At 53.1% G+C, this 16039-nt stretch overlaps 1 protein-coding gene across 3 annotated transcripts in view; it reads left to right on the plus strand.

Moving 5' to 3' along the window:
- SLC22A23 (solute carrier family 22 member 23) overlaps positions 1-16039 on the plus strand; it is a 154169-nt gene that overhangs the window by 95121 nt on the left and 43009 nt on the right. For all 3 annotated transcript variants that reach the window (XR_009009551.1, XM_057555145.1, XM_057555146.1), the window contains exon 4: positions 15030-15198. Coding sequence is in view for 2 of the 3 variants with exons in the window: in XM_057555145.1 (XP_057411128.1) it covers positions 15030-15198 (169 nt within the window). In the remaining variant the exon portion in view is untranslated. The remainder of the gene's footprint in view (positions 1-15029; positions 15199-16039) is intronic.

Here is a 16039-nt window from a genome sequence, read left to right on the forward strand (position 1 = left end):
TGCTGGGCCTGACTCCACGCCGGTCCCCAAGGTCATCCATCAGTGTCGTGATGTTTGGAAGCAGATGGACCATTCAGGAGCAAGCTATGGGCCCTTAGACATTTGGCTGGTTGCTGAGTGTTTCATTATGTCTCAGCAAACACGGGAGTGGGCCCTCGTGGATAAGCTTAGCCGGTCTGGTTAGCGGTCATGGTGGTAAATTGAGCAAGTCTTATTGAAAAGAGACGACTAATAGGCAGACAGTGTCTAAATGGGACTTTGCGTGTTTGGAGGGCAGGGTTGTCTGCTTTGTTCTTAAAGGATACATGTGATGTTTAGAATCCAAAAGGTCTGGATTCAAGGTCTAGGTACTGTAAACCACATGACCCGAGACCTGTTTGGTCACCAGCCTCTTGGGGCCACCCTGTAAAATGGGAATAGGACAAGAACGTGGTTAGGAATAAAGGCCGTGATGCAGGTGACTGTGTTTCCTAGGGAAAGAGTCCAGAATGTGCCACGTTGGCATAAGGAGTACTTGGGGCTGAAGACGTTTGAGAGTTGGCAGAAGCAGGAAGAGGCTTTCTCTGCACTCCCCTTACTGCCTAAAAGCAGATCTTCTGAAAGAATTCAACTCCCATACAACCCCCTTTATGGGAAGCTTCCTATCCCGGGGGCGGGGGGTGCGGGTAGTGACTCTTGTCACCAGAGATGAGAAATTGCATAAACAGACTTTACTAAAGCAAACCTTACTTTCCAATAGTTTCTTTCATCTACGTAGTTGGCATTCATTTCTCACTATTTATTGTCCCTTGAAATCCTAACTCCTTCCTCATGTTGAGATGGTGTATGAGCCCCAAATTCTAACTGCTTCTCTGAGCCACTTTCTTTGTGAGCCCCCGAGTCCATAGTCAGCAGTGAACTTTGTCTTTTCTCTTGCTAATCTGCCGTTTGTCAGTTTAATTCACAGGCCCCCAGGAATTGCACCTAAAAGGGTAGGGAAGAGGTTTCCCCTCCCCTGCAACAGTAACAGGTGAAGGTGTTATTTGTCTGATGGTAGTCTGAGACCAATGAAGAACCCCATCAGTTTTGCTGAAACTTGATGACAGAGGTAATCTCCTGGGCGCCCTGCTAAACTTTGGCTTCTACCAAGGAAGTGTCTGATTCCATAGGTTTGGGCAGGGGATCCCGGGGGGGGCGGTGATGCAGAGGGTTAAGGGAGCCATCCTCTGAGGAGCACTGCTTTGGGGGAACCTCTGCGTTTAGGAGGACCACAGGTGCGGGGGTGACCCCGCATGGCCTCGTTCATAGTTCCTGGGGCTCTACTTCATTCTGCATTTCAGTTTTAGTAGTTGGTTGCCTAAATGAATTGAGGTGTTCTTTTCAGTTTTGCTTTATGTCAATGTATGAGCCATACAACGACTTTCCGGAGGAGTTGAACGATGTTAAGGAGATTCATATCCTTAAAATATCACGCTGTAATGGGTTTAATTTGAAATTCAGGGTCCCATCTTAAAATGGTGATTGAACGTAAGTTTTCACACAGACATACCCAGCATTTAAACCCATATTATTTACCTAGAGGAATAAAATCCTAGGTTAGGTGTTACGAAACTTGGGTTACCTTCTTAACTCTCTTGGGCAGGTTGCTTCCTCTGTCCATGAATCAAAATACATTTAATCACTTGGACCCTAGAATTTGTTCAGGAAATGAGAGAAGTATGTGGAGATTTAAGTTATATGATTTTTTAAAATCTATTAACTTTTCTTTTAAGGAATTTACATTATTTGTTCTGTGTAAAGCCCGTCACTCGAATTTTGATTTTTCCCAAACCAGATAGAGTCATTCCCCACTAGTAATTAATTCCAAGTACAGCCCCACCCTGGCAGGAAAGCTTTGGTCGTGATAGATGATAAGTGAATAGTTTGTTTGTCTTCTGCCCCTGTGCCTCTTTCTCGTCTGTCAACTTTGTCAAAGGTGGCCCAGCATGTCTCAGAGGTGCTGGCTGAACACGTACCCCAGACTCGGGGGTTGTTTTGTGTGACAGCATTTACATTTGATTGTCGCCTGATACCACAGCGGTGACTACCGGTGACTGCAGCATCACATCCAAAGTGGGGTGACTTCTGTGCTTTTATGTTCTGGACCAAAGAAGGGGGGAGAGAGGGAGAGAGCAAACAAAACAAACCCACCTTGGAAGTTTCCTGGAGGTCTGACAGTCATTATACTAACAATGAGCTTCAGGTGTGTCCTCAAAGCTTGGCCTTGAAACAGACTCTTACACCATATGAAAAGTAGGCTTTTGGAATCAAATTTTTTTTTTTAATAAGCTTATTTATTTATTTTTGACTGTGTTGGGTCTTCGTTTCTGTGCGAGGGCTTTCTCCAGTTGTGGCGAGCGGGGGCCACTCTTCATCGCGGTGCGCTGGCCTCTCACTGTCGCGGCCTCTCCTGTTGTGGAGCTCAGGCTCCAGGCGCGCAGGCTCAGTAGTTGTGGCTCACGGGCCTAGCCGCTCCGCGACATGTGGGATCTTCCCGGACCGGGGCACGAACCCGTGTCCCCTGCATTGGCAGGCGGATTCTTAACCACTGCGCCACCAGGGAAGCCCAGAATCAAATCTTTTAAACAAACAAACAAAAATTATAATTCAGTGGCAGAACTTTTCCAAACTTTAAATCCCTTGTAGCTGACAAGCCTCCTCTCAACTTGAGAGGAGGGATGCTTTCTGGGAAGCTCTTCCCACTGCAGCTCACAAGGGCACCCGGGGCAGGTCGGCCTCTAGAGAGCCTCACTGTGAGGGTCCTGCGCTTTATAAAGCGCTGTGTGTCCTGAACACGCCTCCTTTAGAAGCAAGAACTAAAGCGAGCCGTACAATCCCTGACTTCAGGCCGTTTTGAACGGTATGAAACGGTCGTGTGTGTGTGTGTGTGTGTGATGTGAACGCCTGCGTTCACGGGGGGCGTGAAAGATGGGGCTCCCGGCCGTTCACCGTTACCCTTCAAGAAGGAGCGTAGTGTGAAGACACTGCTCTTTTAAATACAATTACTTAGAACCTATAGTGCCTCCAGGGCCGCTTTTCCAAATGCTAAGTGTGTCCCTTCCAAATGGAGCCCATCAAAACCCACAGACAAATCTCTTGGGACCTCTCCCATCCTCGCCTTCCGGGGCTGTCCTTTCCCCGTGGCCCATCCATTTCCACGCGACCTGTGCTCTGTTGCTTGCACATTTGCTGCGACAGTTGTCTTCTCCCTTTTCACGTGGGGCCTGGAAAATCCTTGCTCACCTTTACACAGTGGATCACGTAGAAAGGCCCTTCCTCTGTATACTGTGGTTAGCATTCCCGGCACTTTGGAGGTTGCCATTCTCATGCAGAAAGTCCCCAACTTTCACAAGAGTTATAAACTTCTACAGAAGTTCGTTTGTTTCGTGGTTACCTGGAACTAAAGGGGTGTTTTGCGAGAGCCCCTGCGGTGGCCGTGAACGTCTCCCGCAGCCCCGGGGCCGTTGGACCGAGTCCCTGAGCTGGTACTCGGATGGGCTGTGTCAGGCGCTGGGGCACACCAGCCCGGCAGCTCACCCCCTGTCACCGGTCCTTCCAGCGGGGACCTGTCACCCTCTCCCGCGACCGCATGAGCGTGTTAAGTACTCAGCTGAAGACCACGTGGCCGGTACTTGGCAAATGGAAAAGTCCAGCCCATTTCAGCGCTTCTGCTCTCCCCGTTGCCGCCTCCGGGCTACCTGTCTTGCATGATGCTGTTTCCGTGGGAAAGGAGCGGCCGGCAGGTGGATTCTTGCGGACACAGTCCTTTTTAATTTCGTACATCTGCAGAGGGAGGCTGGCCTCGGGGCAGATATTCCTCAAGGTCATGAGCTGGAAAGCCGAGATTTCGCCCCAGGAGGGACGGGGCCAGGGCTTGGGAACCCGGCTGCACCTGGCGAGTGATGGTCAGTGTCTGTCCCTGTCAAAGCCCGTGAGTGTGGTGCCAGGTTGTCACACTGGGGGGGAGGCAGGGGGAGGGGAGGGCTGGGGAAGGAATGCCGGTTTCATTTTTATCGAAATTGGGGCAGTTTTAAAGGCTACGAACCCCAGTTGGCAGGAGGCTGACTTGCATTCTAGTCGTGGTGGGAATGAGAGCCACACAGCTGTCCTGTCACCTGAGGAGTGACTGACCACTCTCCCCCCTGACCCCTCCGTCCCCTCTGCCAGCACGTCCTCTCCCACCTGGTCATCTGTGCCCTCCACCACATAGATCAGGCTTCAGTCTGGGGGTTGCTTCCTCTATCGAGCCCCCTGGACCCACAAGCCCTCCTCCTGGAACCCCTTCCTGGGGTCTCTCTCGCCCCCTCCACTCCATGCAGTCACTCTCTCGATGGAATAGTGACTCTGGGCTAGAAAGGTCCAGCGTTCTCAGAAGAAGAAAACCCAAAAGCCTACATACATCTCCCTGTGGGATTGAGCTCATCTTAATGCCTCCACTTTAAATTCTCTACAGACTTTTCCTTTTCTAACAGCATTGTTCTCTTTTGATAATTATGACAAAGATGATCACACACTTAGGAAATGTTACAATTTTGAGGATGCAACTGGAGGGGAGGAAAAAACTTTTTTCTCTGCCCTCTTAGGTATAGTGCCTGGGGCCCTGCAAATTAATCTGACAGAAGACAGATTCACAGGAGGAAAGGCATACGAATTTTGTTTGATGTTAATATTTTAATTTTTATGTGTACACAGTTCTCACAGAAAAAGAAGTGAAAACCCAAGGAATCAATTAGGCTTGAAAGCTTATACACAGTTTTAACAAAGGGTGTAGAAGTGACAGGACAAAGGGATAGGGTCTGGGCTTCTAGGGGGAGGTGAATTGTGCAGAGGTACGTACACGGGGGACACTCGTGGAAGAGGAGGGCTCTCCCAGGGAGGCGTGTGAAGTGGGCTCAGATGGGCCCCGTCCCCAGTAATGAGTCGTCCAGTCTCCTCTTCCTGGTACAGGGGCAGGGGGGCCTGCACAGAGGAGGCTGTGCCCTGCCTCCCGGCGGGAGGGAGGAAAGCAGAGAGCTTTTCCTGCCTCTGCTGGTTTTCCGTTGCCTTCGGCTCAAAACCAACCTTCCGCCAAAGCGTCACGTTCTGATCCCCTGCACAGCTTTGTAATCTTCTCCAACGTTCCTTCTACAGAAGACAGAACTCAGTAGCAGAGGGAACACTGCGGGGCCACTGGGGCAGAGCCGAGCCCGGGGCCTTGCTGGGCCCTCGCCGGTTGCTTACCCTCCCTGGAGCCTTTACCGGGTCCCGTCCCTTTCCCTCCTGTGACCTTCCCTCCTGTGACCTTCCCTCCAGGCTCCCCAGAATCAGCCGCCTCCCTGCCCAGCTGTGTGTACACGGAAGACTGTTAACACCCGCGAGGAGGGGGTCCTGCGGATGCGGTTTGGGGGCGTGTGTAAGGCGCCTGGCCCGGCGATGTGAGAACCCAGGGCAGTTCCGAAGCTCCCCTGGCCCGTCCATCCCATTCGAAAAAAAAGATAACAACTACCTACCTCGTAGGTTCCTTCCAAGAGTAAAAAGAAAAGGAAAGGAAAGGAAAAGAACAGACGCCACGCGCGTGCTGGCGGAGCAGGCCGGGCTCAGCGGTGACAGCTGCCCCCCCAGCACCCAGGCAGCAGCCCCTGAACGCGCTGCCACAGGTGCCGATTCCACTGGGAGCGGCGCGGGCAGGCGGGCGTGGCCCTGACCAGTAGGCTGCCAGCTCTTCTGTGGTTGGCAGCTCCGAGGGGCTCCTTGCATCTGAGACCCACCTGCCCGGCTGGGGAGGTGCTGTAGAAGCTGCAGTTCCTCACGTACCCAGCCCCTGGGCTCCCGGGGAAATGTGCGCCTCCCTTGTTTCTGTCATTTTAGTGCGGCATTTTCTGAGCGTCTGCTGGGTGCTGGATGCAGCGCTGGACCTTGAAGAGACAGGGAGACGCAGGCTTGGTTGCTTGCAGCAGCCTCTGCGACCTTTCTCTCCCCGTGAGTGAAGCCAGCGGGCCGGCAGCACGTGGCGGACCCTGGCCCCCGCCGGGTTCCGTGCGACCCAGACCGAGGTTTTCTTATAATTGCATTTGAAGGGCTTTACACAGAGCCAGCGAGCCGTGATTCGCTGCAGGCTCACCCTTCATCCCAGGCCGGTTTGGCACGTTTCTTACCTGCCTGGCATTGGACTCTGCCAGCCCCGGTGGGTGTTCTCTGAGTTTCCTCTCATCTGAATTAGGCTGAGAGTTGAACTTATTTGCAACTCCAGGTCTTTTAAGCCTCTGCCTGCCTTGCCCTGGGGCCACTGGAAGAGCTATTTTCTTCAGTGGGAAAGAAAGTCACACATATGGTGATGGGGAAAAAAGCAAGCATGTAGTGTCCCCAAGGCCTGCAGGCCAACAGGTGTTCGAAGCTGCAGTGTAGCCTTGAGCTGTGTTAGTTTTAATACGCTAATGCTGCAAAGGGGACATTGATATGGGATCTCAGGGCTAAGATGTGTAGAACTCTCCCTGCGGTGTTCACAGCGCTGGGTTTCAGAGCGTGGTCCCTTGAACGCGCAGCACCTGCATGGCCTGGGAGCTTGTTAGAAGCACAGATTCCGGGACCCTGACCCAGACCCCCCGAATCAGCGTCTCGAGGCTGGGGCCCAGGAATCTGTGTTCTGTTATCTTTAAAATTTAATGATAAATCAGTGCTACCTCCTAGGGTTATTAGAAGGATTGAATGATGTGATATTTGTCAGGTCCGCTGTAGGGCTTGTTAACACGGGTTGCCGGATGCAGCCCCAGGTACGGATTCAGCAGGTCTGGAGCAGGGCCCTAGAATTTGTGTTTCCAGCACGGTCCCAGGTGCCACTGCTGCTGGTTTGGGACTACACTTGAGAACCACTGTCCAGAGACACTGTCCCCTGTGTGGTGAGTCATCAGGAAGAACTTGGGGAGCTGAGACAGGGTAGGGATGGCTGTTTTGTGTGGGGTGGTCGGACAGAGCTTCCCTGATCCGGTGACACGTGGGCGGAGGGAGCGTGGGACACTCTTGGGCGGGGGGGGGGGGGGGTGTTCCAGGCACAGGGACCAACAGCAGGTGCGGCAAGGAGGCCAGTGGGTGATGGGAAGGGGAAGTGGCAGATGAGGTCCGAGGGGGAAGGGGCTGGAGAACACGTCAGGCCTCAGGTCACTGTGAAGGCCTGCTTTTGCTCTGAGCACAGTGGGAGCTCTCAGAGGTGACGTGACCTGTGAAATTACCCATTGCCTGGTGTGACTGTGGTTCTGTAGTGCTGCCTCTTCTGAATGGCCCTCCCTGGTGAATAAAAGTTCTTCTGTACAAATACAACTCAAGGCGCAAAACAACACGCAATGAACGACAGAATTAGAAAATCTTGCACCCCTGATGGAATCACTGATGTGGGCCTTGCCCGTCGGGGGATGTTGAAGCCAGGAGGAAGGTGTTGGTGAGCGGCTCCGGATGGGAGGCTGAGACACCACCACGTGAGTCTGTTGGTCAAGCTCAGCATCTTCCAAAGTAGGTGCCCCCTCCTGGGGGGCTGCAGCAGGAAGCACAGGCCCACCGCGAGCCGTTCTTACCGAAAATGTTGCACCTGAGTCCAGCTGGACCTTCAGGTCTAACTTACTGTTCAGAGATTAAAACAGCAAATGAAGGAACAAGTCAGCACCCCCCGGGAAGTAGGTATTCAGACAAAACCAGAGCCCATCTGGCCTCTTCAACAAGAGGGCGCCCTGGGAAAGGGGATGGGGTGGGGCTTTTCTAGATTGAAGGAGACTTAGAGCCGAGCATATGAATTTCGTTTGGACCTGGTGTTTTAAACATACACCCATGAAGAGATTTTGGGGGTAATTGAATAATTGGAGCATAGACTGGAGAATAAATAACATTAAAGAATTATCATAGATTTTGTTAGATGTGATGATGGTATTGGTCTTTACGTAAGAAAATATCCTTTTTATAGAGAGACGTCTGTGGGCTTAGAAGTGAAATGACATGATTTCAAGAATTTGATTTAAAATATTACAGGAAACAGTGAAAGGAAAGTGGCAGAAGAACCAAGAGAAGCAAAATATTGATCATTGCTGACCCCACACGTGGTCTTTGGGGATTCGTTACACGATTCTCTCTTCTTGGTGAATGTATGAACTTTCAAAGTTTTTAAAAATGCAGACATAAGAGAAATGGGAAGGTACGAAGAAGAGGCACGTGAGAAAAAAGGAAGACCTTGTTTAGAAAGACTAATTGCTAAGAATTCCTCCCTGTTTAGGAAGAATATGCTAAAGAGTGAAGTACATTTACCATTACCAGGTATTATACAGTAATGATACTGTGACCTCATGTCGAGATATATTGTTTACCAAAACCCAACCCCTACTTTCCTGACTGCTTGTCAAGCTCATAAAACAACGTCGACAGTGCTGTTGAAGAGAAATAAGAGTTGGGTGATCCTGCCTGCCCTCCGACACCTGGGGAGCTGCGTGCCGCTGATGTGAGGCAGAGTTGGAAGTAACTTAGGACTGTTCTCTTGGGCCACCTTCCCCTGAGCGTTCACATCTGCCGTCTATGAGACACTGCTTGGATGTGTAATCTAATGATGCAAACATGATTGGTCAGTAAGTGTGATTTTGACCCGTAGGATGGATGGTACCAAAGAAAATGAGGATTTTCACTTTGGAACTGGCAGCTGGAAACCTGTGTTCTGGACCCGAAAATCACCCACTCTCTGTAACTGCTCCTTCACTCAGCTTGAAGGTGCTCAGCAGACGCAAAATGCAAGGATTTCAGTGGGCTTGAGGCTGTTCTGACGTATCAAGTCCCTTCTCTCGCTGGATTTTTCCTCTCTCACTAAATGCTGCGAGACTGGAAGTGCTATTAATTTAAATTCTTAAGCGTGTACTGCTGAACATCAGTCACTGTTTTTAAACAGAAGGGATTGCTAAGCGGAAACATTAGTGAGCATTTAAATCCTTTTTCCTCATTTTGAGTAATTATAATGCTCGTTTAAAAGAAACATAAGGTGATAGAAAGAATTCGTTATCTGGAAAGGACACTGGGCTCCGTGGCTCGTACTGCGTCGCTGGGCTTTGTGGGCAGTGTTCCCCCCAAGAGCGATCAGCGTGTGAATCTGTGAACCACGATGAGCTCCCGTGTAAGACCAGCTTCTGCAGACTTAACTAACCAATCTCAGCTACCGTGACCCTAATTGATTCCATCATAGAAATCCAAGGAAAGAGGAGCACAGGTAAAGCCACTGAACTAGACTGGAAGAGTCCATCACGAGGTTCTTCAGGTGACAGATACCTGAGTCCCTGCTGTGTGCCAGGCACCATGCCAGGCTCTGAGGAAGGGCAGTGAGCAAAGCCGAGGAGGCCTGACCTCCAGGACCTTAGATTCCGGTGGGCGCAGCAAAGAGGCCAGACCCACCACCAGGGACTCCTGTTGGAGACCTGCCTGCAGCCAGGCCGGGGCTGGGGGGGCACCAGGGGGCCGGGGGACCTAGCTTCAGTTCCTACTCGGTTCTCTCCTTAGCTGTGTGATCTTGGACAAGTCACTTAATCACTCCGAGCTTTAGGGTCCTCTTGTGTAAAACGAGCATTAAAAACAGTACCTACACCAGAGAGTTGTGCAGACCGAGTGAGTTTAACGGATGAAAAATGCCCACCGACGTGTTTAGCCACAGCGAGGGGGAGCTGTGCCTTAGCCCAGCGCTGCAGACCTGATGGGTAACCCAGCAGGTAGGTCATGTGGTTCTTCTGCATTTGAGCATTCAATGTTTGAGTCTGTGTGTCTGGCAGGCACTGGAATGTGATTTGTAGGAGATATTTACGTTTCGGTATTTTTTTATCTTTTTTTCTCTAAACGGAGGGGATTTTAACCGTTCCGCTGGCTTGGCAGGTCCTAAATGGAGAGGAAGAGGAAGTTTTCCACGGGGACGGGAAGACTTGGAGCTGTTGTGATGATAGCAGCCTTTTACAGTCACGCCCTCAGATGCTATTTGAGTCTTCATGACTGGCGATTTCAGGCGCTCTTGCTATAATAAGGAATTCCAGAATCACATGTCACAGGTCTATTTTCCGGGGTTCTGGGGGCCCCGTGTCCTCAGCCAGGGCAGTAATTAGAGAGTGGTGTGTCCCCTTCCGGGCCAGCTTGGTGAGGGCAGGAAGCAGGGAAGAGGAGAGAGGCCGGCGGGTGTCGGGGCAGCGGCCAGTGAGCGCACCCCCCTTGCTGGGGAGGAGCCCGGGCCCGGGGGGGCATCAGCAGCTCGGAGGCTGGGCCGGGCCAGGCTGGAGGGAGCCGGTGCCCAAGGTGGGGGGCGGCGATGCCACCCCCTTCCATTTGGCGGGGCCCCCTTCCTTCTCCTTCGGGCGGTTTCTCCCCAGCGGCCCCTCAGCTACTCGGCTGATGACAGAGGTGGTTGGGAGGATGGGAAGGGGGCTCCACGTGGAAGGACGTGAGTCTGGCCCAGTGGCCCCTGAGTGGCCTGTGCTGCTGCCACGGGGCTGCGAGGGGCCCGGCGGCCCTTGGTGGGCTTGCCCCTTCGTGGGGATGGCCGAGCCGCTCAGCGGTGCCCTGGGCTTTGATGGATTTCTCACTCCCCGGCGGATCCAGAAGCATGTTTAGATCTGGTGCTTGAACACAGTTTGGGGGTGCCTGTCCTTTCCTGAGCCCGTCTCCCTCCTCCAGCGAGCTGAGTCCCCCCAACCCCCGTCCCAGGTGGGGTGACGTCTGGGTCCAGCCACAGTGACCCGGGTGGCGCCCCAGGGAAACCGCAGGGGCTGGTGCTTCTCGAGACGTCGTGGGGACAGGAGCAGGGCTTGAAATCCTGCTGGGCTGGCTGGGAGCGTGTGCTGGTGCCTGTGTGCAGGCTGGTTTCTTGCCAGTCCAGACTCCCTGTTTCTTTCCTGGGGACCTGGTGCAGGAGTTCGTGAGGGTGGGGGGAGGTGGGTGTGGGCCTCACAGCCAGAAGGGGAGGCGGAGGCGGCGAGAGCGGGACCGTCACCCGGAGGAGACAGTTCTCTCCACTCAGCCCCGTCAGCATCCCCTGGAGAGCAGAGGCTACTGACGTCCAGGAGTCCTGTCACAGGGGCTTGCACGCGTATCGTTTTGTCAGTTCCCACTGAGTTTTGCCTAAAACCCAGGATCGTTCAGGTCCCGCGTGGGAGCACTTACTTTACTGGCGTTAGTCTCTGGGGGACATGAGCCCACCCGGAGCCAGACCCAGATGGTCTGAGCCTGAGGTCTGTAGGGACGACAGCCTTGAATGGCGGTTGGATGTGCGTCACCTCGTGGCCGAGGAACGTTATCTACTTCGTAGGCCAGGAAGGAGCAGCACAGAGAGGCTGGGCGACTTCACCCGGACGGGAAGAGGCAGGGAAGGGGTCCCACGCCTGCCGTGCGCCCACACTGGCGCCCCAGCCTCTCCCCTGCAGGGCCCACTTCCTCCTCGTTCTGTGCGGATGCCCTCAGCCAGATGCACGTGTGCCCTCCTTACGGCCGGCTGCCATCCAGAAAATCCCTGGAGACTCATTTCAGAGCAGCTGGGAGCACTTCGAGATTCCCAAGAAAACGTAGACTCCCAGACCTGCAACAACATACACAGCTTTTTAAAAATGCATTTAAGGGGCTTCCCTGGTGGCGCAGTGGTTGAGAATCCGCCTGCTAATGCAGGGGACACGGGTGCGAGCCCTGGTCTGGGAGGATCCCACATGCCGCGGAGCAGCTGGGCCCGTGAGCCACAACTACTGAGCCTGCGCATCTGGAGCCTGTGCTCCGCAACGAGAGAGGCCGCGACAGTGAGAGGCCCGCGCACCGCAATGAAGAGTGGCCCCCGCTTGCCACAACTGGAGAAAGCCCTCGCACAGAAACGAAGACCCAACACAGCCAAAAATAAATAAAATAAATAAATAAATTTAAAAAAAAAAAAGAAAGGATAAGGGTTGAGTGCTCCTGTGTGCAGAGCCGGGATCAGACCTTCCTCCGGTAGAGCCATCTACCTGCGGTCTCCACCCACTCCCAGATGCGGGGACTTAGGACGTTCACGCTCTGATGTATTCCTGCCTCTCCTCACTTCAGAAAAGCTGACTTCTCATCATCCAAAAGGAGCATGTGATTAACGGCAAACCCAAAGTGCCTGAGGTTCTTTGATAATTGCTTTTTCTTTTTTGAACATCTTTACAGCCACCTTCAGAACACAGTTGATTTCAGGCAGTTTGGAACGAATTCCTGGTGAGTCAAGGCAAAAGGGTCATTGTAAGTGTCATACCCGTGTCCTTACATCAAACGGCTGTGTTTTTCCATTGCCTCGGCAGGAATACTAAAATACTGTAGATCTGCTGGAATGCTCTATGTTTTTCTACCTGATGAGATAAAGCAAAATCTCTGCTAGGATTCCTAGCCAAACAGAAGCCCTGGAGAGGTCGGGAAATGATTTTACTTATTCCGCTCTCATAGACGTGTGCCTGGGAGACAAAAGCATTTCTCCTGCTGTGGGTGATGCCCACGGTTAGGGAGAAGCCAAGTGAGCCAGTGCTTGTCAGGGAGGCGTCTGGGGCTCTCGTTAGAACGCGGGTGTGATGCTGGGGGCCTGGGCGGGGCCTGAGGCTCTGTGTGCCTAACAAGCTCCCAGGTGACGCTGATGCGTCCGTCCGGGTAGCTGGGAGTTGGAGGATCGCTCGGGCCACTCGCGGGCGAGGCAGGAGAGACCCTGTAGGAGGAGAGCCATGACAGGGTAATCATCGTCTGAGCAGTGGTAGCAGGGAGGGTAGAGGGAGGAGGGGCCAGACTGGAATCATCTGCCTGTCGTGGGGCGATGCTCCTTTGTCGCCCACAGACCTCGACCCGGGTTTGGGACGTTGCCTGTGATCCTCGGTGTGACAGCACGTGGTGTAGACTGATGTGTGGGATTAGACGTCCCAAAGGGGGCCTGGGGGAACAGAACGATAGCTGCAGATATTTTCATACTTACCGCATTGCGAAATCAAAGAGCCACGTAGGGAAGAGGAGAGCCGCCAGCCCCGCGCAGGGCCTGTCGAAACAGCGAACCCGAGGACGTGAAGCCATTATGCTGTCTTGACGTCACCTCTCGGAGTGGCCAAGTGCTGAATTTTCTCATCCGACCCTGACCTGTGCCAGGCCTCAGACCATCACACTCGCCCTGGCTGATGCCGAGTTCTGGTTTCCATAGCAGCACATCCACTGCTTGTGGTTATTTAATACGTGGAAACTGGAACCTGCAACTGTTAGTCTTCTCTAAAAGACCCTGATCTCTTTATTATTTTTAAGAGCAGAAATGCCAGATGGGCAGGGGGAAGGGATAGTTAGGGAGTTTGGGGTCGACTGTATTTAAAATGGATAACCAACAAGGACCTACTGTATAGCACAGGGAGCTCTGCTCAATGTTATGTGGCAGCCTGGATGGGAGGGAAGTTTGAGGGAGAATGGATACATGTGTATGTATGGCTGAGTCCCTTTGCTGTGCGCCTGAAACTATCACAACATTGTTAATCGGCTATACTCCAAAATAAAATAAAAAGTTAAAAAAAAAAAAAGGAACGCCAGATGTGGGGTAAATACCTGAGCCCCGCTAGGAAGTAATCCTTTATGTGAACCTGGCCTGGGCGCTGAAAGGAACAGCAGCACAGTAAATGGCCAGGAGAGAGCTGTTTGATCCTATTTTCTTAATTAAATAGCAAAAGTTCTCTATTAGCAAGGCCAGGTTTCTCTCTCGCTCACAGGTGGCTGTAATGCTGACCTGTTTGTCTGTGGCAGGGCAAGAATGGAGATTCTGGTGACCATTATTCCTTACTGATGAGCTGCTGTAGGTATTGGCTGGCATAGTGCATGATCCTTGTTAACGCCGATTCCATCCTGTGGCCAAATGTAATTTGCCTGTTCCGCCCCCTCTCATCCGCTTCCCTTCTTACTGCCTTTTGACCTCTGACCTGTGCTCTGGCCTCTGGACAACCAGCAGATGGGCTGTAGCCACTGATCTATGAACAGTCTCTGGATACAGAGACGTGAGAAGTATTCTCTCCTGAGGGTCTGTCTTCTTCTTTTTTAAAAAATCATTTTAACTATGCTTTTTTAGAAAAAAAAGCAAGCTTTAGGGAATCCTGCAAATTGTTGAGAAAGAATAGCAAACAAATTACAGGCTCTATAGGGGGAAAATATATAAAACCCAGCTGCATTTTCTAGTATTGGGGACTTTTATTACAGGAATTCATGTAGTGGGTATGCACCGTTTGTCACTTGGGTGCTACAATTTCAGGTTTTGTGACCATCTTTTTTTGCGCGAGGTCAAATTAAGAGCATAGATTCTTGCAAACAGGAGGGACCGTGCTGTCCTTGACATTTATTGAAGGCAGACACTGGTGTTTTGGGAGCCATGAAGGTGAATCAGACCTGCCCCTGCTGGCAGAGCCGTCATCTGAGGAGGGTGCGTGGGATGCCCAGGTCACGGGGGGCAGCAGAATTCTGAGAGGGAGGGGGAGCTTGGGTGAGATCCGCCCTACGTGATCCCGTCTGCTTCACGGTTTGGCTCCTGTCTTGTTCAGATTGGTTGGGTGCGACTGACCTGTCTTGGTCCCACGTGTGAGTGGGTTGCCCGGAACTCGGAGTTCCCGGAGCACTGGGGCGGAAGGAGGGCTGGCGAGGCGGGGGGAGCTGGGCTGGGCTTCCTGTGCCCCGTGCGGAGGTTGGGAGGGCCACGTGGTCCAGCAGCGGAGACGGAAGGAAGGGCGGCAGGGGGGGCTCAGAGACGCCAGGAGAGCAGAGATACGGGGGCCGCGTGTGACGCACACGCTCGGTCTCCCCGCGAGGCAGCATCTCCCAGTTCCTGGGCCGGCCGCTCTCCATCACGGCGTTCTTCGGCCACGACTTGCTCTGGGGCCCTGAGCAACGCTCTCGCTCCCTTGATAGGGGGAGCCTCGGCTCGTGCAGCTGTCAAAGCGAGCATCTCAGCCTTGACGTACCACCTTGCGGTCCTTGGCCAGATGGGAAGCGTGCTGGCCGGCGCTCATGGCTCTCCTGTCCCTTCTGTGTTGCAGGCATAGAGCTCTGCCCCCCGGGAAGACGGTTCCTGATCACGATGGTGGCGAGCTTCGTGGCCACGGCGGGGCAGCTCCTCATGCCCGGGCTGGCCGCCCTGTGCCGGGACTGGCAGGTGCTGCAGGCCCTCATCATCTGCCCCTTCCTGCTCATGCTGCTCTACTGGTCGTGAGTACCCTCCCTGCCACCCCCAGCCGCCTGCATCGCACCCCAGGGCCGCGCCCCGGGCTTGGGCCCCGCGGTCCCCAGACGTCCCGCCAGTCTCAGCTTGTGGTTTTTTTAATGAGGGAATTTTCCTCTCTTTTTAAAAAAATTTCCCCTTGTAAACGTTTCATCTTGGAAGACGTTCTAACATACGCAGAAGTAGACGGAGGAGCGGAGCGAGGCCTAGGCGCCCCTGCCCGGCTCCAGCGACCTACCCGCCACGCTCTGGCTGAACACACGCTTGCTGGGTGTTCCATGAAAAGGGCGGGGTCTCGCGTTGGGAGGGGAGACGTGTTTGGAGGTGCTCAGGAGAGATTTAGCTGAGCCGCTGTCCCCTATCTCCTCTGGGCTAGGGATGGGCAAACGCCGGCCCGCGGGCCAAGTCTGGCCCGCTGTCTGTTTCTGTAAATAAAGTTTTATTGGAACACGGCTGTGCTCACGTGTTTCCACATGTGTCATCCGTGACCACTTTCATGCCACGGTGGCAGAGCTGAGCAGGTACGACCAAGACGATGTGGCCCTACAAAGCCGAAAACATTTAGTCTCTGGTCTTTCGCGGAAGAAGTTTGTCCACCCCTGCTCTGGACGAGCCCACTAGGCCTTTTAGAACCGTGTGTAACTTTTAGTGTTTGGCTTGCTGACTTTAGGGAAGAAACAACTGAACACACTGGCCTGGCCTGGGGGTATGACCTGGGCAACTAGATGCTTTTAAACTCCTCAGGGGATTAATGTTTAGCCAAGGTTGAAAAACACCGCTCTCAGATAGAGAGATGTTTACCCGAAAAATGAGCGTTGTACCCTTTCT

The sequence above is a fragment of the Balaenoptera acutorostrata genome, chromosome 10, assembly GCF_949987535.1.
Source record: "Balaenoptera acutorostrata chromosome 10, mBalAcu1.1, whole genome shotgun sequence".
Taxonomy (NCBI): Eukaryota; Metazoa; Chordata; class Mammalia; order Artiodactyla; family Balaenopteridae; genus Balaenoptera; species Balaenoptera acutorostrata.